The sequence below is a fragment of the Micromys minutus genome (genome assembly GCF_963924665.1).
Source record: "Micromys minutus genome assembly, chromosome: 10".
Classification (NCBI taxonomy): Eukaryota; Metazoa; Chordata; class Mammalia; order Rodentia; family Muridae; genus Micromys; species Micromys minutus.
Window position 1 is genome coordinate 26,549,348 of NC_137979.1, and position 26,355 is coordinate 26,575,702.

General features: G+C 49.9%; 1 protein-coding gene across 4 annotated transcripts in view; it reads left to right on the top strand.

The window, feature by feature from the left end:
* SLC43A2 (solute carrier family 43 member 2) overlaps positions 1-25,896 on the top strand; it is a 41,650-nt gene extending 15,754 nt beyond the window's left edge. For all 4 annotated transcript variants that reach the window (XM_080923784.1, XM_080923787.1, XM_080923786.1 and 1 more), the window contains exons 6-14: positions 9,805-9,897; positions 11,502-11,635; positions 11,722-11,924; positions 12,302-12,448; positions 15,606-15,744; positions 16,933-17,062; positions 19,404-19,477; positions 20,631-20,754; positions 21,207-25,896. In XM_080923784.1, the coding sequence (XP_080779910.1) occupies positions 9,805-9,897; positions 11,502-11,635; positions 11,722-11,924; positions 12,302-12,448; positions 15,606-15,744; positions 16,933-17,062; positions 19,404-19,477; positions 20,631-20,754; positions 21,207-21,368 (1,206 nt within the window). In that variant the 3' untranslated portion in view covers positions 21,369-25,896. The remainder of the gene's footprint in view (positions 1-9,804; positions 9,898-11,501; positions 11,636-11,721; positions 11,925-12,301; positions 12,449-15,605; positions 15,745-16,932; positions 17,063-19,403; positions 19,478-20,630; positions 20,755-21,206) is intronic.
* The last annotated feature ends 459 nt before the right edge of the window (positions 25,897-26,355 follow it).

Sequence of the window (26,355 nt, forward strand, 5' to 3'; positions counted from 1 at the left end):
CCCGGCCACTGCCTTCGGTGTGTCTTTTCAGTGAATTGCTTCTTTGTATCATCTATCTTAGTGTTATTTTTCTTTCTTTCTTCTTACTTTGTAAAACTCTCTGGGACACAAATAATCTGTCTGTAGGAGTAAGGGGTTTACCTAGGGTTTTAGATTTCCATATGGTCCATGAATATGCTCCAGAAAATCTATGCACTTGGACGCCAAGCGAGCAGCGTATATACATGATCTGTTCAGGGGCATTGTGGAGTGTCAGTTGCTTTCAGCATCATTGTGTGTGTATATATGTGCATGTGTACATGTGTTTGGTAGCATCTTTGGTAGCTCCTTTCTCTCCTGCCCATCTCAGGGACCTGCCCAGGCTAGCTGGCGAGGGCACTGTGTAAAGCAGTGTAGGAGGGGATCCATCCTTGTAAGGGAGCTATAGGCCTTGTCCTCTGCCATCTTTACCTGGGATCCAGGTTTTGGAGGTTAGTGAGCTGCTACCCCAGGCCAACTCCAAGCGTCTGCCTATCTTTTATTAACAAGGTTTTGCCTGAACCACATCATGCCGGCTTGCTCACGTGTTGTCTGTGGATGCTTTCATGCCACAGGGGCTTTTGGACTATCATGACAGAGACCATATGGCCCACAAAGACAGAAATGTTTACTGCCTGGCCCTTCATTTAAAAAAAAAAAAAATTGCCAACTTTGTGTCTAGAGGCCCTAAGACACTACACTGTTCACTGCCTGAGGACGGAGGGCCAGCACCGCCCGCAGATACCGCCCCAAGTTGTACAGGTTAGCTTTTTAAGTCACCTTTTCACCCCTTCCCCCAGCTGGAGGATGCCCTGGGACATTCCCTTTTCCCGTGGGCCTTCTCATGGGACCTGATTGCTCATGAGGATCAACCCTGAGAGGGGATAGGAAATGGGTCATCGAGGACAGACAGAGGCTGTTAGGCAATATCCCAGGGCTGGTGATGCTTTCTGCTGAGCAGAGCTGAGTCTCCTTCTGACACAGCCCAGGCCTTTCCAAAGCAGAAGTCAGGGGCTCCCAGGGACACGGTGCTGGCAGCACAATGGCACTTTCTGTTTGTGTCTCCCATCCGTGTTTTCATTTTGGGGACAAAAGAGTTTTCAAGGTTGCCTTTAGAATTCCCTAAATCAAATCTACAAGGACTTTTAAACAAAGAATGGCTCCTCGATAACCTGGGAATGTGGGGGAATGTGTTGTCAGGGAAACCCTCATTTGGGGACTTTCTCAGGCCCAAGGGCTTTGTATGACACGGACTGTGGGCTGTCACACCCATTGGTGGAGAAGGGGCCCCAAGTTGGCAAGATGCCTTTTCCTCACAAAACAGAAGGACGTGTCCCATAGCTTGCACCCCACTTCCACCCTCCCCTCCCCCTCAGAGTCTTGGGAGTCTACACTCTGTCCTCCACACCAGAGTCCTTTCCTCCAGTGTAGAGGTTCAGGGGCTGTCCAACAGTCATGGCTGGTTAGCTCAGGTCTTTTGCCGCAGTGGGCATCCCTGTGAGAGGAGCACGCCAATCCACTGGCGCAAGCACACACCCCATGGTGTAGAGCCTTGGCCTCCCCTGGACATCTGGTCAACACACTCTGGTCTGTTTGCTCAGCGTCTCTAGTTTGTACAGCCCTTTAGTTCGCTCCATCAGCTGAAGCACAAACATCAGCCAGCGGCTGAGGTGGCGTCTCTGGGCCGCCACCCCACAATCCAGGGCCTGGGTTGCTTAGAGATGGGAGCAGATGCAGCCAAAATTGTGAACATATCTTTTCCACTTCATTACCCTGACCCTTGTCAGTGTGGGCGGGATGGGGAGTTCTGGTCAGAAATACTTACAGAAGAGTGGTTACAAAATGTTCAGGGGGGAAAATCTCTCTGTGGGCTTTTCCCATTTTATTCATCGGAGTTTGGCTTTAAACCTGAGGAATAAATGACCCCAGGGGAACTAGATTGGAGTTTGAAGAGGACAGAGTACTCTCTCTAAGGACCGGAGGGACAGGTGTGGACACGAATAGCCCCATGTGAGCGGACGTGAGTCCAGCAGCCTTCCTGCTCAGCTCCATTCCACAGCCGGCATTCTCACTTGCTTCCCTGCCCGGAGAGCCTAGGAACTAGGCAGGGAGGACTCTCCTGGTGCCACAGCCCACTTAGCCTCTGATTTCCATCCATATCTTGGGAAGCCAAAGCAGTCAGCAGATGGCCATTGGCCTGGGGGAAAATTGGCCTTTCTTTCAGAGGAGTTCTACCTGATGAATCTGTTCCACGTGACATGTGCAGGGGCTGACAGGAGGCAGTGGGGGTGGCGATGGGGGATCTGGGCTTGGCAGGTGGAATGGGAGGCGGTTGGGAGAATGCAGTTTTCCCTACCCCTGCACCAGTGAAGCGGAAAGGTGACCGCAAGGACCCGTGATGTGTGCTGAGGGTGCCTGCTTGTTTCAGTTAGGGAACGACCCAGCTTTACTGAGTCCACTTGTCCAGACTAGTTCCTGGGTAGATAGTCGGGACAAGACAAATGGACTGGATCCTGGCCTATACAGACTTTACTGAACTCAAGGTGTATACTAGCCATCTGAGGACAAAGCTCATCTCTTCCAAAGGACCCCACTCTTTGCTTGGCTCTGTGACTTCATTAGAGAGTCAGAGAGTATCGCAGGGTGAATGGATTCAGAAGGCCTTGGATATAAAAAAAGGACTGTCATTAATCCCACAGCCTCTCCTGGGGGTTCCTGTGAACAGACAGACAAATCTTTGGGCATCCTAGGGTCCCTAAGGAAGATTGTCTAAACTGTTTTTTGGCCATAGCCTCTGGGGTTTCTTGTCCAGTGGCCCGAACACCAGGGGAGGGGCTGCCTGCAGCTGCTGTTTTCCCCTCTGGGAATGTGACACAGCTGGGCCTGTTTATGGTACAGCTGAGGGACTGAGGGAGAGTGAGTCATCAGGGTGAGGGAAGGCCTACCACAGGCCCAGGAGTGCAGGCTCGGAGGACAGGTCTTGCTTAGCAGAATAGAAGCAGCAAAGGGGCTGAGAGAAGAAACCAGGATGTGGGAGGGGGTTTAAGCTGCCTACCCGTGGGTGTGCCTGGGATCTAGGAGGCAGCCTCTGCCAAGCAGAGTGCAGCGTTCCCCCTGGCACCTGTCGACGCAGCACGGCTCCAGCTTCCTATTTGGCAGTGGAGCTGATTTTCCCCTCCAGCAGGCCCTTGAGGCCTCACTAAGGCAGTCAGCTTAACACTCAGACAGCAGTAACTACATCACCATCATCTCGGCACCATTATATCTGACAGGACTGAGCAGGGGCAGGAGGACAGACAGAATAAGCAAGGAGAGACCAGACTAGTGAGAGAGAGGACCCAGATAGGGAACACACGGGGCGAGTTCATATACAAACACATATCCCTGGGCGGAATGGTCCTGGATCACAGGGGTCAGCTGAGGGCAGAATTGGGCAGAATTGGGTAGGTTTGAAGGGATATAAGAATCCCCAGCGAACTGAATCAGTAAGGATGCTTCATAAGAAAACATAAGGGAAAGAAACAACACTGATGGAGAAATGACTTGAGGTACCAACAGAAGAAATATGGCACCAGGCCTTCATCTAGCAAGAGTTTTGATTCCTAAGGTTGACCTTTGCTAGCTTGAGGGGCCTTTTGACCCTTAAATGTTTTGTTCTAAGATAGGTGTTCGTGTAACCCGGGCTGGCTGGGACGACCGTGGAGTTCTGATTCTTCCACCCCCACCTTCGGAGGGTTAGGATTAGAGGTGCACACCACCGTGCCTGGTTTAGACTCTGAAAGTTTTGTAAGCGGTGAATGAACACGGACAAGGAACATTTAGACAGTTGCTTTCAGGATTTTAAAGATATAGAAAGCAGGTGCTAAAAATAGTTGTTATTGGTATACGTGCTCTTTACTGGGAAGGAAATCTGACCACACTGCTCCGGAGCCAGCCAGTGAAGGAAATCTCCAGCCGGCATGCAGGCCGGCTTTGGAAAGAGGAGAAGGACCCAGTCTGAAGGAGAGAACACAATTAGCGTTACTACTTAGATACAAGGTAACCAATACCACAGGGAAACGCTGGCCTTCTGAGCCTTACCCTCTCCTGAGCCTCTGACTATTGATGGCATGTTTACGCTTTGGGTTGCTTTAGTCAAGGTCAGCCTCAGGCTCCTTGCTGAGCAGTTTTGTCCAGTACAAGCCCTGGTAGCTCCCAAGCAAAATCGAGTGCCCTTTCTCTTTCCCACGGTGTTTGAAACAGTTACATTGATTTAGCCCAGACTGGCCCCATGCATCTGATTCTCCGGTCATTTCACATAGAAACATGCCACTATATCCAGCTTGATCACCTATTAAAAATATGTCTTTCTTTCTTTTTTTTTTTTTTTTTTCAGTAGGGTTCACAGCCTTTATTGGTACAATAATGAACACCAAAGAAAACGTTTACTATCATCCCGGGGGGGTTATGAAGACGTGACCGCCACTCAGTGAAAGCAAAATATGTCTTTCTGTTCATTTTTATGAAAAAAAAAATTAAGAGCAGGACATGGTGGAGCACACCTTTAGTCCCAGCACTTGAGAGGTAGAGGCATGGGGATCTCTGAATTTGAGGCCAGTCTGGTCTACAGAGTAAGTTCCAGGACAGCCAGGGCTACACAGAAACACTGCCTCAAAAAGAAAATTATACATTAAGAGGAAATTAGATGACAAAGAAAAACATACTTATATGTGGTCATATAGGATGCCTGACTTTTATGTTTGATTTACTTTTACTAATTTTTTAGTTGGTATACAAAATAATAGGTCTCATTAGGACATGCTCATATGCATATATTACTGTGCCTCCTCCCGACTTTCCTCTTCCTGTCCTTCCTCTTCAAACCCCCCTTTCAGTGTTACAGATTAAACCTAGGACCTCACACATGCAAGGACTCTACCACTGACCTGACCCTCTAAGACCACGACTTACCCTCTTACCTCATGACTGAAGTTTTATTTAGGAATAAATATAAAATGACTTAGGGTCTAAAACCAGAGACAACGGGCTGGAGAGGTGGTTCAGATGTTAAGAACACTGGCTGCTCTTCCAGAGGTTCTGAGTTCAGTTCCCAGCAACCACATAGTGGCTCACAACCATCTGTAATGGGATCTGATGCCCTCTTCTGGTGTGTCTGACAACAGTTACAGTGTACTTATGTATAATAAATAGACAAATCTTTTTTAAAAAATGGTGGGATTTGAACTCCGGACCTCTGGAAGAGCAGTCAGTGCTCTTAACTGCTAAGCTGTCTCTCCAGCTCCCAACCCTTTAAGATTTATTTATTTATTTTATGTATATGGTACTCTGTAGCTTCAGACACACCAGAAGAGGGCATTGGATCCCATTACAGGTGATTGTGAGCCACCATGTAGTTGCTGGGAATTGAACTGCAACATTGTACTCACATACATAAAATAAATAAATCTTTAAAGAAAAGGAAAAAGTAGTATGTTGGACTGGTGAGATGGTTCGGTGGGTAAAGGTGCTTGCTGCTAAGATTTATGTCCCAAGTCCCTAGGTTGTGGTGGAGGGAAAGAACCAACTCCCACAAGTTGTCTTTTTTTCCCCCAAATGTTTTAGAATAGATATGCATTCCTTTTCAGACTAGGAAAAAATATTCATAATTTAAAATACAGGACGTAGATGTTGGCAGGAAGCTGTCTAATGTGGTTTTGCCCTGAGGCTCTGTGCTGCCCTAGGAGTGGCATACTGGCCAAGATAGCAGGAGTTTTCTTGGTTTGGTAACACTCTTCCAGGTAGGATGCTGGGTGTGGTGGGGTGGGAGTGGGGTAGCAAGATTGAGAGATCACAGCAGACCTTGTCTCAAGAAATCAGAAAGTGCTCCAGGCAGGTCGAGCAGATGGACAATATGGCTGCCGTTGATCCCGCCCTGGGCAAATGGTTTCCTGATGAACAGGCTAACCTGCTCTTCTTTCTCTGTTCCGAGTTGTCTAAGGAGATGAGAGCGGGCTGCACCATCCACCTCAAGCCCTTGTTACGCCTTATCCTGGATAAGAGTTAAGGCAGGCTTGGGATAAAGGAGAAAGAAAAGGGCCAACCAACACATGCTCTGCTTTCCTGGGGTGTTTCCTAGCCCCTTTGATCAGGACCCAGGACTGATTCTGATGTGGGGAATTTCCCCTAAGGACATAATGGCCGTGTGCAAATGCAGATGAGTTGATGCTCAGTCCCCTGGCCCCCTTGACCCTGACTGAAGGTGGACAGGCGCTTGGCCTCAACTGCTCTTCTGACCCCCTGATCACTTATTTTCTCCACTGTCTTGTCTGGACTAGAATCTATTTCCCTTTCCTACAAGTATGCCTTGCTGCCTGACTACGTGTATTTGGGAACTGAGTGTGTCCTTGAATTACAGCATTCCTTCTGTGCTAGGTGTACAGCCTTGTCACATTTCCTATGTCTCCTGTGCTCATCACGTGTCCCCTTCTCACCTTTCTCAGAAAGTCTAAAACGATGAGAAAAGGCTATTTGTGTGCTAAGAATTTGGGAAGAAACTTGGCTGGTCACCCTGGCCTTGTACCATGAAACTTACAGATTTGCTAATGTTCCTTTTTAGTCCTGTGGTGCCCCCAAAACAATTACTGACCTAGAATTCACATACCATCCATTTCACCTAAAGCGTCCACATTCGGTGAGCTTTAGTGTATTCTGAGGCGTGTAGTCACTTCAGCCACCTGCATCACCCCAACAGAAATTTTGTACCTCTCTGGCCGCCCTTCTTTTGTCCCTGGCCTTTGCCTGTCACAGAACTACTCTTTGTCTTTTTGGATTTGTCTTTTTGGGGCATTTCATGCAATGGATCCATGTAACATGTGCTTTTAAAGAAAACATTATTTTATGTGTAAAGTATTTTGCATGCATGTGTGTGCGCCACATGCATGCAGTGCCCATGGGTTCCAGTAGAGGACGTCAGATCCCCTGGAACTGGAGCTGCAGACGGTTGTTAGCTGCCGTGTGGGTGCTGGCCGGAGCAGTGTGCTCCAGGTGTGCTCTTCTGTGCCGGCTACTGTCTCCAGGGTCTACACCTGTTATTCCGTTCTTTCTGTGATTGTGTATATAACTTTTGTTTATCTATTCATCTTAATGGACATTAAGCTGTTTCCACTTTTTGCTATTAAGATTGCTGTCCTAAACATTCATGTGTAGCACATGCTTTTATGTCTCTTAGGGAATGAATGTACCTAGGAATGGAATGTACCTGGTCATGTGGTGTTTTTTTTTTTTTTTTCCCCAGGGTGGAGAGGTTTAATAAAAAGACAGGACAAGGGGGAGGGAAGAGAGAGAAGAAAGAGCTAGAGAAGAAAAAAGAGGGTTATTCTGTTTTAATTGTCTGAAAAACCAGCTGTTTCCACTGTGGCTGTAGCATCGTATTTCTCCTGGAAGCTTATGCCAGCTACTCCTGGGTCTCCCCAACATTTGTTACTGTCTAACTTAAAGTAACCACCCTAATGATCTGCGCATGTGCATAGGCACCCGTGGAGGCCAGAGGGTGGCTGGTGAGAGCTGGTTCTCCTCTCCGTGTAGGCCCAGGAGTTGAGCTCAGGTTGTGAGCCTTGGCAGCAAGTGCTGTTACCCAGGAGCCATCACTCTGTAATTTACTGAGACAGGGTCTCACTCCGTGGCCCTGGCTGTCTTGAAAACTGTTATGTAGAGCAGGCTCGCCTTGAACTCACAGAAATCCACCTGCTTTTGCCTCCCAAGTGCTGGTATTAAAAGTGTTCACTGCCACACCCAGCCTCTTTTGTTTTTGCTTTGTTTTGTGTGAGTTTGGATTTTGCTATGTAGCCCTAGTTATCCTGAAATTTACTATGTAGACCAAGCTGCCCTTATACCTGTAGTGATTCCTCCTGCCTCTGCCTATCTTGGAGCATAGACATTCAAAAAAATTTTTTTGATATAGGTCCATTGCTTATTTATCTAATCAAGAGCAAAACCGGGCAAAAATAATGAGAGGCGGGCATAGTCACAGCTAGCCCCATTTCAGTAGCAAGGAATGGGCTTGCAGCCTTCTCTAGCCTTGATAGGATCTTGTTTGAGCCTCTGCTGGCCTAGGATTTTTTAAAACTAATTTATTTATTATATATAAGTACACTGTAGCTGTCTTCAGACACACCAGAAGAGGGCATCAGATTTCATTACAGATGGTTGTAAGCCACCATGTAGTTGATGGGATTTGAACTCAGGACCTCTGGAAGAGCAGTCAGTGCTCTTAACCACTGAGCCACCTCTCCAGCTCTAGCCTAGGATTTTGAGTCCTCTCTTTCTGCCTGAGTGCTGAGCTTCTGAGTATGCTTAGGCTGTAGTCACAATGATTAAACAAAAAGGACCCGAGACAATAAGAAAAGGAGCATTGCACTAGATGAATTTAGTGAGATGGGTGGACATGACTCCCAAGAGAATGTCCCCAGCGCCAATAGCACTATTGATGATGTGGCACAGGCTCCTGAGCTGGGAGAAAAGTTGCTGTTCTCGTGGGCAGGACTTGCTTTGCTCCGGTGTATTGGAATCCACCATGGTTTGTTGTTTGTTCTTTTGAGTTTTCTAGACAGGGTTTCTCTTTGTAGCCCTGGCTGTCTTAGAACTCACTCTGTAGACCAGGCTGACCTCAGACTCAAGAAATCCACCTGCCTCTGCGTTCTTTGTGCTGGCATTAAAGGTGGTCACCACCATGCCTAGCATTTCTTTAGGCTATTTTATTTATTTGAATGAATGCTTTGTTTCTGCATATGAATGTATGTATATGGAGTATGCAGTACACAGAGGCCAGAAGGTGTTGTAGTTAAGGATGACTTGTGAGCTACCCTGTCAGTCCTGAGAACCAAATCCAGATTCTCTGCAAGAGCAGTAAGTGCTTCTAACTCCTGAGCTGTGGGCCCAGCCCAGGATGTGGTGTCTTAGCAGAACTGAGTTTCTGCGGAATCACTGAATGTTGGCCTTGAAAACATTTCAGATGAGCCTGGTCTTGGTTTGCATCCGTGCTCAGAGTGGTCGTGTTAAAAGCTAGAGCCTTCCTAATCTTGGCTTTCTGGAGGTGCTAGGTAATCCCCAGGGTAGTGTCAAGTTGGAACAAACCCTCTACTTACACTAAAAAACTCAGGCAGGAATTGGGGAGTCACCTATCTTGTTAGGACTGTGATTGGCACCTTCCAGAAACATACTCTCCAAACCAAAAGCAGCTTTTGCTGACATCTGGGCTTTCTGGGACTCTGATATTTTTATTTATAAAATGACACTCATTTCCCCAAATAGATTCTTATTTTTAACGGGCTTTCTCCCTTTGAGGGGTGCTTAAGGCTCACAGCTCTGTTCGTTGACACCTCCTTTAAATACAGCAACTATGGTGAGGGCCTTGGTCTGTGTCAGGAGTGGTGGGCAGTGTGCAGACACTCCTGTCTTTTCTCCATCTCTGTCCGGGAAGGGAAAGAAAGCTTGTTGCTAATTTGTGGCGATTGCCTAGACTGCTGTGCTGTGAATTCCACAGAGGGAAAGGGACTGAGACTGAGGCCTGGCCTGTGCTTGCTGCTCACTTCCCTGCTCCCTTAGGCGAGTCCGACTCAGCCCAGGACAGCTATGAGCACAGCCCAACACAGTCATAAATCTTATTACTTAGAACCTTCCTGGCGTTCTTGTAAGCTCAATTGCGTAGTTCTCTGGTATGAATTTGCAGATTACAGTGTTGTGTCACAATGTCAAAAGGTGAGATGAAACTGTGACCTAAGCCTTTCTTTCCTCCATCCGTCCCCTCAGCTGCCCAATATGTTCGGTGACCTTCGGTCCACATTTATTGCCTTGATGATTGGATCCTACGCGTCCTCGGCGGTTACCTTCCCGGGAATCAAGGTGAGGGTGTGACCGGCCCTTGCCTCTTCACTCCCAACTCAGGCCTTTTTCTAGCACCTAGGCAGCGGCCTCCGCTTAGGCCACTGTAGCCTCTCTGAAAAGAGCCATCACTGTGAACACTAAGGGGTGGCCCCCTCAACTGCCCCTCCCACCTAGGCAGGATGCACCTGTCATCACAGGAGCAAGAAAAGACAACCACTGGGCCCTGGAGGGGAGCTTGAGGGTTGTTCTGTGGTGTGTGACCCCAGACTGCCTGGGGAAGGGAAAGTAGGGTGAGTGAGTTTGCCTGTTGATGTTGGGCTGTTGCTGCCCATTAGCCAGAGCTCTGCTGTCCACCAAGTTGGTTCAGCTGTTTCCCTCCCAGGCAGGATTCTAAGCCTGTGGAAGTCACATGGCATCAGGAAGAAGCCTAGGCTCAGAACGTCCTAGGCTTTGGTCCCTCCTCTATTCTGTTTGTCTGTCAGGGTATCATCAAGGGCCCCTCTCTCTCCAAGTGCTGACATCAAGATGAAACCCATTTCAGGGCTATGGGGAGCTGTGATGATGAGAGGGGGTCTCAGATATAGGCTGGGAACCTGGGGGGTTCGTGTGTTGGGTGGTAGCAATTTGGCCAGCCACCCTGGGAACTTCTTCTTGCTCCTGGATGGTGGAGGAAACAGAAGCTCCTTGGCTTCTGTGTATAAGTTTGGCCCCCGCCTGGGGAGCTGGGCAGATAAATGCTAAGTGCCCAGAGGAGCCTCACAATGGTTCTGGGAAAAAATGGGGATGATCAAGACAGGCCTAGGGACACCAGCCTGAAATCATGAAGCTAAGGCAGGAGAGGATGGGAAGCTCAAGGGCAGCCTGGTCAAGTTAGTCTCTACTTATCTCATAAAAGGGCCATGGGTAAAGGTCATTAGTAGATAGTTGGCGAGCACACGGAGGCCCCAAGTTCAATTTCTGGTACTTAAGGAAAAAAAGTAGGGAAGAGGAAAAAAAGAAATGGTGTCAATTGGTGCTAAAATGCTTGGCCCTCTGCCCTCTGCCCTGATCATCACTAATCCTGGCTGAAGCACTCTCCCAGTGTAGCATCAACTCTGTTTCACAGAGGAGCCAAAGGAGATGTGTCAGTCGGTCTCCCGAGTGTCTGGAGCACCTGCCGTGTGTATACTTAAAGGCTAGAGAAACATCCGTGGACGAGGCTGGCAGGTTCCTGTCCTTGTGGAACTGGACAGTCAGGCAGAATAGCTAGGCTGCCTTGTGATCCCAGCATCTGGGTGTGGAGGCAGGAGGATCAAGAGTTTGAGGCCTGCCAGAGCTACACAAGAATTTGTCTCAAAACAGGAGAAAAGCCCTCAGAAGGAGCAGAAAAATCTTAGCTAGCGCTGTTCACTGTGACCCAGAGAGACAGACATGACCCCAATAACTCAGTCACCTTTAAGATGGTGACATTTGGATCAAATTGGATTCTCGGTTCAGACGGGTTGGGATTATCAGTACATGGGGGTTCTAATAGTCAAACAGCTCAGCTCACAGGGTTGTGCCTCTCGTTGAGAGCTCCCGACTGTCCCCTGCCCAACACTCATTCTGGTTTCTCATTGATAACACTGCTCCTCTCCTGACAGCTCATCTACGATGCTGGGGCCTCCTTCATTGTCATTCTAGTGGTCTGGGCTGGCTGCTCTGGCCTGGTTTTCTTCAACTGTTTCTTCAACTGGCCACTAGAACCTTTCCCAGGACCAGAGGACATGGACTACTCGTAAGTTAGGCGTGTTTTCTGCCCTACCCTCAAACCAGCCAGGGTCCCAGGCAGCAACCAACGAACACCCTTCCTGTGGCTGCTAGGGTGAAGATCAAGTTCAGCTGGCTAGGCTTTGACCACAAGATCACAGGAAAGCAGTTCTACAAGCAGGTGACCACAGTGGGGCGCCGGCTGAGCGTGGGCAGCTCCATGAGGACTGCCAAGGAGCAAGCTGCCCTGCAGGAGGGCCACAAGCTGTGTCTATCCACTGTCGACCTGGAGGTGAAATGCCAGCCTGATGCTGCAGGTACCCAAACCCCAACTGTCCCCTTCCAGGTTTCCCCAAGAGATCTGGAGTTGGGGGAAGGGTATCCTCATGCACACTGCAAGTGTAGCCCACACCCCTCTTGATTGGGAATCATTGGCTGGGGCTCCGTGGGTATCCTCTCCCTGCATACCTAGTCTGTCTTAAAGGGGGAGCGTTCGTTACCTGCTGTACTGACATATACACTGCATCCACAGACCTTAGGGAGTCTGTTGATGAGCATCAAGACCTCAGCAGGGCTCTTTCCTGTCCCTCACCTTCAGCACAGTCCACACATTGAGCCTTCTTCCCTTCCCCAGGCCCTGGATGCTGGATGGGCCATATTTCCTGGCCCTGAGCCCCATGCCTTCTTCCCACAGCAGCCCCCTCGTTCATGCACAGTGTGTTCAGCCCCATCCTGCTGCTCAGCCTGGTTACCATGTGTGTCACACAGCTGCGGCTCATCTTCTACATGGGGGCCATGAACAGCATCCTTGAGTTTCTGGTCAGTGGGGACCAGAAAACAGGTAAGTGTCCTCTAAGCCTTTCTTGATTCATCCCTCCAGGGCAGGGAAATGCTGCTGCTCTAACCAGCCCAATAAGCCCTCCAGCCCCTCCAGCTGATGTAACTGTGTGACCCAGATCATTAGGGCTGTGAAGTTGCCATGTCTGAGGCTCTGCTAGCTTGTTGGAGCTGTCTTGTCACGGCCAGCTTGACTGTCCTTTTATGTCCCCATCAGGGTTTTCCCGGCTAAGGAGGGAGAGGACTGAAATAGCAGTGTTCAGCGCGTGCAGTGAATGTTTCCAGTGCCCATGGGGAGGGTGGAGGGCTGTGTCTGTGCTGAGAACACTACCCAGAGTAGAAGACAGCAGCCCAGCCCCACCCAGTCACATCCCTGATCCGAAGGGACTGGCTTGGCATTTGGACAACCTGGGGACTGAGGGAGGACCTTTGTCCTCACTGAGGACTCTGGGTCAGTGGGGGCTCACTCTATGATCGATGTCCCTCCCTGGGAACCAGGGAAAACAGAGGCTTCCCAGGAACAAAGTACTCCAGTTGAGGCTTGTTCGCCCTGGAAGCAGAACTGATAACCCACAGGAAAACACCAGCAGGTCTTGAGCTGAGGAGGGGCTCTGCTTCGCAGAGAAAGTCAGTACTTCCCCAGGGCCTGGCTGACTCAGCTTTAGTCATCCTGAGCAAGCAGGACAAACACTCGGCAAATCCTCTTTGTTGGCAGTCTCACCAGCCTGCCACTTTCTTTTGTTGGCTAACTTGTTTTTACCAAGGGAAAGATAACGCAGTCCTTGCAAGGAGCCAAATACCAGCTTTCCGCTGGGACAGGAAGGAGGGAAAAGCTCCAGGCACCTAATTTCTTCTCGGTGGGGAGAAAAACGTGGAAAGAAGTCAAATGTAATGAGCAAAAAAAAAAAAAAAAAAAAAAAAAAAAACATAAAAGGAGACAAGAATGACCTCAGGGTCCTTAAGGAAGAAAAAGACCTTAAGTTTTGTTTAATCCAATGATAATTTCTTAACTTTTTTGTTTGTTTGTTTTGAGACCGTGTTTCTCTGTGTAGCCCTGGCTGTCCTAGAACTCACTCGGTAGACCAGGCTGGCCTCCAACCCACAGAGATCTGCCTGCCTCTGCTTCTCAAGAGCTGGCAGGATCAAAGGTGTGCGCCGCCACTGTCTGGCTATGATTTCCTAACATTATGCCCCGGAACATTTTTATTTTTAAAAAATAGAGGGTCTTGAGCAGAAATGTGTCTCATGTGGCAGAATGCTTCCTTAGTGCTCATGACCCTGCACCACATAAGTCGGCACAGGGATGGCTTCCTATAATCCCAGCACTCTAAAGGCGGAGGTAGAAAGGCCTGCATGGGTTAGGGAGCGTGTATCTGGATGGGTCTGGCCTGCGGCTGTGCTTAGCCTCTTCAGGGACCTTCCTGCTTCCGTCGCCTTAGCCATGACTACAAGTGAGGGCCACCCTACCTGGCAGAACATTTTTGGGGTGTTGTTTTGTTTGTTTTGTTGTTGTTGTGGTTGTTGTTTTTGAGATGTGGTAGGCTAGGCTGGAATGGAACTTGCTTAGTAAACCTGGTCTGCTTCAGACAGCAGGTAATCTAAAGGTACTGGAATTACCATCGCACTCAGCTTAATCTGGTATTTCACGTAAATAAAAATTTTTTGCTGGGAGCAGCTCAGCAGGCAAGGATGCTTGTTGCTCTTGGGGGAGTCAGAGCACAGTGGTCAGGAGTTGGTTCTCTTCCTCCCCTGTGGATTTAATCCCAGCACTCAGGAGCAGAGGCAGGTGAATCTCTGTGGGTTCAAGGCCAGCCTGGTCTACAGAGTTCTATCTAGGACACCCATGGCTACACAGAGAAACCTTGTCTTAAAAAAAAAAAAAAAAAAAAAAAAAAAAAAAAACAGAAAAAAAAAATATGGAAATTCTGATACACTCCCACAAACTCAGGTGCTAGGCAGAGTGAGGCAGGAGGATTATGATTTTGAGACCAGTTTGGCTACACAATAAAACCTTATCTAAAAAAAACAAAAAACCTGTCAGCTTCAAGAAGTAGAGGGGCTCAGGAGAAGTCTGGAGTACAGTAGACAGGCACTATGTTCTCCCAGTCTCCAGCATTCTGCACCCACAGGCCTGGCTCTGCTCAGAAGGGCTGCCCTGGGGTCAGGGAGCTGAAGGAAGAAGCCTGACTGTCTAGGGAGACTTGTGTCAGATGACTGTGTGCCTGGCACGGTTCCTTTGACCTTTCCTTCTCTCTGAGTGTGCCAGTGACAGAGCAGCTCTCCCAGGGGGCCAGGCCTGCTGCCTTTAGCTTGCACTTCCTCATCGTGGTGCCCAGACAGGACCACAGGCCTGATATACCAGCTTGCTCTTTATGAGCAGCCAGCAGCCTGGAGAGTATCAGCTGTGCTGGGCTCTCGTTCACATCCAACTTGGAGTGGAAGTGGGCAAGGCCTTCATTGAGTGTGCTCTGGGGGAGAGGGTCTCGGGAAGTGGGATGTGTGTTGTCCTGTCTCATGCGTACCTTCGGCCGCTGACCCCTCTCCTTTCTGCTCTTCCACATCCGTGCTCTCCATGAAGTGATGGCGACCGGTAAGCCAGGGGCGTCAGGGAACATTCCAACCCCCCAGTCCTCTGCTTGACCCAGAGGTTTCTTGCCTCAAATATCAAACATCCCTCTTGACTAAACTGGCGGGGGTAAGGGTAGAACATTCAATGTTCAGTTTTTTTTTTTTTTTTTTTTTTTTTTTGTACCCCACCTCTATAATTTTAAGTCTCTTTGAAGATAGAAGCCCTGACATCTGAGTCTCTGGGAACGGTGCCTTCCTGGGGGTAGAAAGGAATGGTCACTCACATATGAAGCCCCAGTTATGGACATTGGTGACTTTGTGGTTTCCAAGTCAGAGTGACTTCCTGAAACTTGGGAACGTGGGTATTGTGACATGCTGGGTATCAGTAGATGTTTCAGGGGAAGCAACAGGCTTGGAGCAGAAAATTGGCCTTTGTTCTAGCTTTGATTTGAGAAGTTAAGGTCTATAGGTTTCCTGCAACTCACAGTGACCAAGAGGCTCCAAGACAGACCTCTAAGGACCCATAGAATTCACTCAAACTTCCCCAGGGCCGTGTGCCTGGTGCTCCTGTGACATGCCTTATTCCTTCCCAGTTGCCCTCTATACCTCCATCTTTGGCGCACTCCAGCTGCTCTGCCTGCTGACAGCTCCTGTCATCGGCTACATCATGGACTGGAGGCTAAAAGAGTGTGAAGATACTTCTGAGGAGCCTGAGGAGAAAGACGGCGCTCAGTACGTAGGCCACAGCCTGCTTGCGTCCCCCAGAAAAAGACAGCTGAAACAGATATTAGGCAGGGCCTGGTGGGCAGCAGGGGACCCTTGCAAGCTCAGTACCCTTTGTTCCCACCTCTGTGGACATTTTCTGATAAGATGGTGTTTGGGAGATGCTGAGGTGGGTGAAAACAGGGAACCCGGGACTGGCATGAGCCACACTAGGGGGCTATCTTAAAGCCACTTGCCCCTGGGGTTCATTCCACTCCCTTGAGTTGTGGCCACGCTAGCAGGGTGTGCTAATGATGTGCTGACTGTGGAGATTAAACAAGGCTCTGGAGTCCTGCTTTATGGAAGGGCTGGGCTCTGAGATCAGAGGATGAGTTAAATGCTGTCGTCTACAACCCCCGTCACGTGACAGGCTGCTATTTATTGTGTCAGGCCCAATGCCAAGCATTTAACACAAATGTCTCAGTTCAGCTTCAGTGACATGATGCAATGTGTGTTGGTGTTGTACCCACTTGACAGACGAGGGGACCAGGGCTAGGTGTTGGAGTCTTCCTTCCGAGGTAGAATAGTTAAAGCGGGCCTGGGAGTCGTTGCCTTCCTTTGCATAGTTGCCGTTTGTTCTTGTCATCATCCGTGGGGTTTCAGTGTGGGTGGCGTGGCTGGAATCAGCAATAGTTAATCCACGAGGAAATAATTACAGAGACTCTCTGTTATCTAGGTTAGGCCCTAGAGCCAAAAGGCTATTTGCCATCCTGGTTCCATCTGCTTCATGTTTGTTTCCCCTCACCCTATCCTGCCCCGCAAGGCGAAACCAACGCACTCCCTTATTTGGCTTATTATCTGGCTTATTACCAGCTTCCTGCAAGATATGGGTGCACTGAGGCTTGGTTGGTCCTCCTCACAGGGGCACTCTCTGCTCCTGCCCCTAAGCAGGGTGGGGGAGTGAGACTGGGAAGGTGGGGGGGGTGGGGTACTGAAGCTGTCTTCTCAGCTGTGAGAGTTTCCATTTGAATCAGCCTCCACTCAACTGAGACAGTAGCCCAGAGAGTGTCCCTACTGCTGGGCTAAGATGTGGTTGAGTGGCCTGGGGTCAGCCCACATACTGGGATCCCTGAAGTCTGACTTTTTGGGGAGGGCCCACCTTCCCCCAGGGAGCCACCCCCACTGCCACCCTTAGTTCTGTGTGCCCTTTCTCTACAGAGGTGAAAAGAAACAGAAACGAGACAGGCAGATTCAGAAAGTCACAAATGCCATGCGGGCCTTCGCCTTTACAAACGTGCTGCTCGTGGGTTTTGGGGTGACCTGCCTCATTCCTAATCTGCCTCTCCAGGTACGTTTGGGGAGAGGGAAGACCAGGATGGGGATGGGACACAAATGAGAGGTCTTTAGAGGCCAAAACATGTATTCATTCTTAATCCATTCAGTTTGGCCATCCACCGGTATTTGCTGGGGTCTGCTTAGCGCCCTCCATTCCCCAGCTCTGGGCTTGAGGAGGACTGTGAGCTGTGAACACGGCTTTCTTTCACAGGACTCCTCTCCAAGAAGGCTCTTTGTTCTTCTCTGTTCTCGGGCACCTTGCATGCCATGGCCACCACCATCCTCTGTTTCCTGAGACTGCATGGTTTTGTAGTTCCTCAGACAGTTGAAATCTGCTGTCTAAAGAGGTTTTGGCCGTGGCTGAGAGTGGTGGTGCACACTTGTAATGCCAGCACTCTTAGTGGCAGAGACTGCAGTGTCCACACGGCTGGGATCCTGGAGAGAACAATGACTGGGCCTGGCTTGGTGTCAAGGTTCACAGGTGTAATTCCTTTATACAAGATTTCTTTTGTCTTTTGAGACAGAGTTTCTGTGCAGCCCAGGTTGGCCTCAGACTTCCTCCTCCTGCTTCAGCCCTTCAAGTGCCAGGGTTACAAGAACGTACCACCGAGCTTCACCTCATACTAGATTTCCGAGTTTTCTAAAACCTGACTTGCTCGAGTTTGTAAGTCAAGTAGACTTTGCACCCGGCCCCACCCTTTGGTGTGTGGAAAGGTTCTAGCAGTGTGTCTGGGCCCAGGTCCCAGGTTTACAAGTTGAAGGGATGCACCTGATAGCATTGCTTCCAATGGGCGTAGCCAAAGTGCATCATCGTCTCAGGCCAGCTCTGGAAACGAAGAGGCTCTTTGTTTACATGGTGCCAGGTGCTGAACTATGTTGAGCACACAGGTGTGCACACCCACAGACACTGTTGCACATACGTGCTGGTACTGGGTGTATACACCAGAGTAAACCCTGGGAGACATGCACTATTTCCAGGTTGGAGACCCTCACAGACCCTGTCTTGACCATCTTGTCTGATGGAGGGAAGATGCTCAGTTGAAGACAGTTCCTTGTTCTTTGTTTAACTCGGTTTTCACTGAAGGCCAGCTTTGAAAGGGCAGCAGTACATTGGAAGGAAGAGAGAGAGCCTGTGTAAATTCACATCTGCGTAGCCTTTTAAGCTGCTGCCCCATCAGGAGTAGCCCTGGCCCCTCCACTACCCACATTTCTGGGAGCAGGACCTCCACACAGCACACTTGCATACGTGAAATAAATGAATATAAATCTTTTTTTTTTAGAAAAAGATTTATTTCTTTATTCTATATGAGTAACACTGTAGCTGTCTTCAGACACACCAGAAGAGGGCATCAGATCCCATTACAGATGGTTGTGAGCCACCATGTGATTGCTGGGAATTGAACTCAGGACCTCTGGAAGAGCAGTCAGTGCTCTTAACCACTGAGTCATCTCTCCAGTCCATGAATGTAATTCTTTAAAGAGGAAAGCTTATCCCAGCACTCAGGAGGCAGAGGCAGGAGGATCTCTGTGATTTCAAGGCCACCATGGTCTACATAGAAAGTTTCAGGACAGCCAGGACTACCTACGTGTGTAACTCTGTGTCCCAAGTGTGGGATATTACCTATAGAGGTCAGAAGAAGGCCACAGGTTCCCTAGTTGCAGACACTAGTCCACTGCCATGTTGGTGTTGGGAACTGACCAAGATCCTCTGGAAGAGCAGGCAGTGTTCTCAACTGCCGGGCCATCTCTCTAGCCTCAGTTTACACTATTTTAATTATTCAAATGAGGACCTAAAGAGATGGTTCCGTGGATGCTCTTGTGCAAGGACCTGAGTTCAGTTTCTAGCACCCACATGGTGACTCAGAGCTGTCTGTAATTCCAGTTTCAAGGAATTTTCTGGACTCTGGCACAAGGTACACACATGGTGTACTCATACACATAACTAAAATTAAAATACATGTATTTATGCAGGTCTGTGGTTATCAGGCTGTGACTACTACGTTTTGTTTTAATGATACAAGATGTTTTATCTAGAGTCAGGCATGGTGGTGCCCAACTTTAATTCCAGCACTGTGGAGGCAGAGACAAGCAGATCTTTGTGAGTTCGAGGCCAGCCTTGTCTACATAGACAGTTCTAAGGCAGCTAGGGATCTTGTCTCACACAAAACAAAGACAAAAACAGACAAACCAGAACAAAAGAAAACAAAAGAGCGGTCTGCACTAGAGTGCTGGTAACACCCAGCTCCAGGTGGCTGCCATTCCTGTACCCGAGTCTCCAGGAGCCAGAGGGCAAGGACAGAGGAGGTCCTGAGGGTCTGCTGCTCATGTCTGCTCTCCCTCCTTCCCTCCCTCAGATCTTCTCCTTCGTCCTGCACACAATTGTGCGAGGATTCATCCACTCTGCAGTAGGGGGCCTATATGCTGCCGTGTAAGTCCTGGAAGCTCTGGGTGGTGTGGTGGCCCTAACCCAAGGGGACTTCAGGTGTCACTGAGACCCTGGAACTAGCCTGTCCTGCCCTGCTGCCATGTGTCATGTTGTATCAGGACATATACTAGGGTTTCTGCTGACTGTGTCTCAGAGGCCATCCTCACACCTGACAGCAGGTGAGTCAGTAGGCAGACAGTTGGGTGCCCACAAGCCTTGGCATTTCACACAAAGTGAAATGCTTCAGCTGGGGTCAGTGCCTTCGAGCCCCAGGCATTGCTGTTCAGCCAAGTCTTGGCACTGTCCCTGGCTGCTCACTGGGACAGGGTTGGGTTTTGGATGCTCGAAGCTAAATACTAAAGTGTCCTCCTCCATAGGGGCAGTGACAGGAGTAACTGGTCTCAGAAAGTCCTAGGCTGTCCTTACCCAGGGCCTCAGAGGGTTATTTGCTGGCCATAACCTCCTTGGACCCCAGCTACAGTGAAACCTACATCTTTTCCAAGAAGCTACACAGCTGTTCCTCCCTCTTTTGCCCAGAGCTTGGCCCACAAATTGAAACCCAGGTTCCATCATCCGCCATCTGTGACCGTGAATATAGCTCCTTGCTCAGGGCTCCGTCATACCCCTAGGCAGAGCCCAGTGTTCCCCAAGATTAAGCCCGGAACTCCTTCCCTCTGTCTTTAAGCTACATCCTACAGGGTCATTCCAGGTCTGCCTGTCCCCCGCCTGTTCCCCCACCCCCAAGCCTGGAGGAAGTTGTGGCTGCCCTGGCAGGGTATGAGGGAGTCGGGCAAGAGCTGTGATGCTGAGTTTCCGTGATTGTGCAATGCTCCTGAAGGGGGTACAGCAGAGCCAGGCTCAGCCTCCAACCTGCTCCCGGGAATGTTTCCCAAGCCGCAGACTTTGCTGGCACCATGCTTCCCACCCTGCTCAGCCCCACGCCCACAGGCTGAGGGCACATCTGAGTGTGGGAGAGGCTTGCTCCAGAGTCTGGAGCCTCAGTGACCTGCAACCAGCCATCCTGAGGCTGATCCGGCCTCTCCCTACAGGCACCATTGGTGCAGCCTTGGTTTCCAGCATACCTGAGCCAGGCCAGTGAGGGACTTGGGAAGCCCGTGAACAGTGCTGGCTGTGATGGGTCTCATTGCCCCAACAGGTACCCCTCCACACAGTTTGGTAGCCTCACAGGACTGCAGTCCCTGGTCAGTGCGCTCTTTGCTCTCCTGCAGCAGCCGCTGTTTCTGGCCATGATGGGTCCACTTGGAGGAGACCCTCTGTGGGTAAGAAGGGTCAGGGTGTTTCTCCATTCTGCTCCTGGGAAGTGGGGCCCACGGACAACAGGTAGTGTGGGAACAACAGGTAGAGTGGGAATGTTGGACAGTATCCAGTCAGGGGTCCCTTGTGGATGGTGGCCAGAAAGAGGGAGGAAAATGGCCTCGATCTGATTCTGGGGTGATTCCCAGGCGTGCCATTCAAAGACCAGCATTCTCATCCAAGTGACAAGAGTTACCCCAATCCCAGCTCATTCCCTGGAGGCTTTGGAGTGGCATGTGGAGGGCAGGGGAATTTAGATGCTGGAATGTGGATTGACAGCCTGGACCTCTTGAACCCTCCTCTTAAGTTTTGAGTCTTTTCTACTCGACCTCCCCCCTTCCCCAAACCTTGGTGTGCGGGAGGGTACTGCCTTGTGTGAACGTAGCCTTTTCTGACAGCCCACTCCCCACCATCCCAGGTGAACGTGGGTCTGCTCGGGGTGAGCATGCTGGGCTTCTGCCTGCCGCTCTACCTGATCTGCTACCGGCGCCAGCTGGAGAGGCAGCTTCAACAGAAGAGGGAAGACAGCAAGCTGTTCCTTAAGATCAATGGCTCGTCCAACCAGGAGGCTTTCGTGTAGTGCCCACTCACCTGCCTCAGAGTTGTGGCCTCCTGCCTGTGCTTCAGTGACTGACTGCAGTCATCTCCCCGCCCCAGAGGATCCTATGCACTCCCTGGATCCTGCCCTTCACCACACTGGAGCCCATACTTCCTAAAAAAAAAAAAAACCCTGGCCCTGCCATGAAGTGCTGGTGTGAGGGGGCAGGAGAGGCCCCTGGACAAATGAACTTCCCACTGCCAAAAGCTGGGCTGCCCTTGCTTAGCTGTCACCCAGAGGGTCTGAAGTCTTGAATCTTCGTGGGGTTTGTACCTGGAGCCAAGGGGTCCTCTCCAGCAAGCATTTTCCCCCTTTCTCACTGATCTGGATTCTGCCTCTTGCCAAAGCAGAGAGGCCTATTATCATCCTCTACCTGTCCCTGAGCTGCATGGCCACCAACCACACCCACTCCCACTGGAGGACAAAGGCTTACACTGTCTGCACTCCCCTAGCTTGGCCCCTTACCTCTCCTGGCCAGTCTGGCTGCCTGAGGAAGGAAGGACCCGCTTCCTGTTGTTGGTGCTAACCCCTTTGTAATCCCAACATCCCCCCCCCCGCCCTCCCCCCCCCCCCCCCCCCGTGGCTTGTCCCTGGCCCCTGGCCCTTCTTTTCCTTGAAAGCCTGAGGAGAAGCCCCCCCTGTCTCAGGCTGGGGAAGGAGTGGAGGGCAGAATATTTACACAAAGCCTCAAAAGCCACGGGCAAGGCTTCTTACTTCAGGAGCCAGAGAAGTACATCTCTGCTGGCACGCTTTGTTCCAGTCTGCAATCTGAAGGGAGCTAAGGGGACACTACAAGGGCACCCTTCCACCCACACACAGCTGTTTTTCTGGGGTGGAAATAAGGCTGTGTGACTGGGAGACATAAAGAGCCAAGCCTAAGTAGGGAAGAGGATTAGATTAGTGAGTAACCGAGGGTGTGTGTTTCTGTGGTGCGAGTGTGTGCATGTGTGTATACGGTAGGAGGCTAGCCCCAGGGGCTGCTTTTATCATAGTGGACCAGACAAGAAGCCAGCCAGTCCTACCACAGGCTCAAAATGGGAGAGTCAGCCTTGCTTTATGATGGGGACCTGTGCATGACCATGTGATCACAGTGCCCCCTGCTGGCAGACTCCATCACAGCCCTGGAGCTGTTTGTGTGGGAGAAGCCTAGCTGGCCTGCCTAGCTCACTAACCCACCTTACCTTGGCAACCCTTAGAAACCCTGTCTGAGACCTCTTGGTGTGCCAAGAGGGGTCCATTGGTTTTTCAGTTTGTGGTTTTTTCAAGTTTTATCATGATTCTTTTTATGAAGCAATAAATCCATTTTCCTGTTGGTAATGGATCCCCCTTCTCACATACCAGTTGGTACTGTATGTGCCTGTTTTATAATTGAGAAGAGAGATAGGGCAAGCGGTTCTGCCAGAGAGGAAGAAAAAGAAAAAGCCAGATATAATGGCACTCACTTTAATCCCAGCACTTGGAAAGCTGAAGCAGGCAGAGAGTGTGAGGACAGTCTGGTCGACGTGGAAAATTCTAGGCCTACATAGTCAGAGCCTATAGCTGTTCTGTTAGTGACAAACCCTGCTGCACCTGGGTGCGCACCACCTTCCTGAATGGTAGGTCCAGGGAAATGGGGCTGTGGAGAGCTGTGGGCTGTCCTCACTGACTTGACGGGTCAGTCCAGACCCTTCATCTCCACTGTTCACTGTTACCTTGTAACCCCAAGGATTGTTATAGGGTGACTCCAGGAGAGTTGTACGCTAAATAGCACCTGGTGGGATGAAGGGAGAGACGGTAGAGATGCCCTCAGCCTCAGTGCAGGCTCTGTTGTGATAGTGGACTGGCAGGTCTTGGCTCCAATCTGTTCAAACAGTGAGCTAGTAGAAGCCCTTCGAGGCTTCTCATGGCTTGGGGATAGAGTTCACTCTTAAGATGACTAAGACCCTAGGTTCTGTTTCCCAAGAGAACTGTATGTGTATTTTTCAAACTGACTCTCAGATGCTGGTCTGTGAAAATTTCTAGTCAAATATCAGGTATGCTGAGTTTAAGTAGACCTGTCGCTCAGAACAGGAACCCACAGCACTTTCCCCATGTTTGTGAACATTGGAGCTAGCTGTAGCACCGGGTGTGGTGTCAGGAAGACCTCTGAGTTCAAGCTCAGCCTCTACATTTCGAGTTCCAGGTGAGCCAGGACTATTCAATAAGACCCTTTCAGGCATTGTTGTCTGAATGGTAGAGTTGTGGTAATGTGTAATACCAGCACCAGAAGGCAAAGGGTGGCATGTTTCACCCTGAGCTGAAACCCTGCTTGACATACAAGGTTGTGACATGCTGTTGAGTGGTGACAATCATAGGAGCTGTGACCTTGCTGCATGGGTGACACGGTGACCACTTGCCTGAAATGTTGGTTGGTTCCAGGGCTGAGTCTAGATGTAGCTCAGTTGGTAGCATGTTTGCCTAGCTTACCCAAGGTTTGATACAGAGCCCTGAATAAAACTGGGCTTTGGTGGTGCATGCCTGTTGTCCCAGCACTTGAGAGGTGGTGACATCAGGATCAAAAGTGCAAGTCATCCTTGGTCACATAATGAGTTCAAAGCCAACCTGGAATCCAAGGGACTCTCATCTTCTAAAGAAAGGACAACAAAAACAGATGGCAGGCTGCTGGTCTTGCCTGCGTCTTGGTTTGAATCTCATGCTGCCCAGCGGTCAAGATGCCCCAGTAAGAAGGAGAATAGCTTGAGGGAATACTTACTGACAAAGCCCCTTCATGCTAGGGACATGTCCTGAGGTTGATCAGACATGACCCATGCAGTCCCCAGCAACACTGAGAGGGAGGGGTCCATACTTTTGATTGTGATGCTGAAGAGAATATCCTAGGATTGAGAAAGTAGACATGGGATGGAAAAGAGCCAACAGTACTGGAACATGAGAGATGTCAAGCAGTAGCAGAGAACAGAGGTGTGGCAAGTTCTCCCTAGTCAAGGACCATTCTGTCCTGACTTGGCAGACATGTTTTCTTCGTGTCTTTGAGTCATGGTGGCAACTTAGAATAGAGTAGATGCTTGGAGAAACAGTCCCAGGGGACTCTCAGTCCTGTGTCTCAGTCACTAAAGCAGCCAAGGCCCCCTTGGCCTGAACCTCCCATTGGAAGCAAAGGGCCCAAAGAGTGCAAGCTCAGGATGGTTTTCATTTATTGGAGCCAGTGCTTTCTCAGGTTTGAGGCAAGCTATTTGTACGAAGGTCCTATTCACAGCTGCCCCCAACCTTTATTAAAACCAAAGTACAGGCCCTGGGGCTACCTCCTGTGTTCTGTCCCCTGTGTCCACATCCAGAAGTTCTGATCAAAACTGGTACATAGTTGTTACAGCCTCAGCGCTGTTCCTTAGAGAGGGCAATAAGGTTGTTGTGGGCTTTGGAGCAGTGAGAGTACCTTAATCTGTGAAGTTTCTAGGGCACAACCTAAGTCTATAGACTCAGCTGTGAGGACGAGCACCCAAGTGTTATGGGAGGGTTTGCTCATCCTCTGGCTGTAGCCCTTTCCCTGGACTGAGGGTCAAGATGAGACTGTACCCCATGCTAGAACTCACCTGAGCCCTAGAGTGTGGACAGAGCCTCCTGAGTTGAGAGTCAGTGTCCTCTATGAGGAGGTATGGCTCTGCCAGCATAACCGCCATCTATGCCCCTTGGTCCTTACAGTGAGTCATTCTTGCAAGGATAGATCCAAGACAGAACCACAGGTCACTTCCTAACCTTGACTGTTCTCTGGTGGAAGCACATGGGTGAGCAGCCACCCCACATTCTCAGGGAAAGCTTGAGTGTCATTTTTTCACACGAAATAGAGTCACCTGTGCTCTCGCAGTGTGGCTGAGGGGACCTGTAGAGAAATCACATGAACTGCAGTGTGTGGAGCATACAGCAGAAACGTAACCCCCAGGACCCTAGAAAAAGCAGACAGTGCTGGAAGCCAGGCACCCCCTCTCTACTGTGACAGGACACTCACATAAAGGGACTGACTATGCCAGACTTGTGGCCAGACAAAGATGGTACTGACCTCTGCCTCTTCAGAACTTGTCTTACTGAGAAGCCTTAAGTTTCCCCCTTGCCTACTTTTCTATTTTGTCTTTCACGTTTTGGTAAGAGGCTTGGCCAAAGAATCTTGGTGTCAAAAGTCCCAGCCCTGGGGTGGCATTTCTAGACCACCTTTTTGAATGATTGCTTTGCCAGGTGTGTGTACATGTTTGTGTGTGTGTATGTGTGTTGAGAGAGATGTATAGGTGTGTCTGTGTGCTGTAACATCGGGAGGCAATGGAAAGGCCCATGGTGTCCCTTTCTGTTACCAGGAGCACCTAGGCAGGTCAGAATGCAGGCCACATCAAAGACCCAGACCAAGCCTTAGAGTGAGGCCCAAGGTTCTTTGGTTCACCAGGGTCACATAGTGTCTCTGATAACTCAGCAGCTGACCTTGGCTCTTCCCTGTCACTTTTATTGTTCCTAGCCCCCAGCATACTCCTTGGCACACAGTAAGCACTTAATAAATGTATGCAGAGAATGACTACGACCTCCTCTGTGGCTTCCATGTCTCTTTCTGCCAGGACCCCAGCACTCTTACTCATTCCCTGCCCCTAGGGAGAAGCTTGGTTCGCACTGCTGCTGGAGTGGAGGGGGCCTGAAGGTTAGGAGAAGGGATGGTTGGAGGGATGCGGGGCAGAGACGATGGGCGGTGAGGCCTGCAAGCTTGGAAGTTGGCTCCACCTCCCATCTTTTGTCACCATTCTCCACCCCCACCCCACTATGGATGGAGTAAATGTCTTTTTTTTTTTTTTTTTTTTTTTGGGATGGAGCAGACATCTTATGATAAGCAGCTAAGTTCTGTGACCTTTACCTCAAGGGCAAACCAACACTTGGGAACTGCAGCCCCCACTTTCAGAGACAGCCAGTTACTGTCAGGTGGAATGTGCCCCATGGGGCCAGATTTGATCTTTTTTTTTCC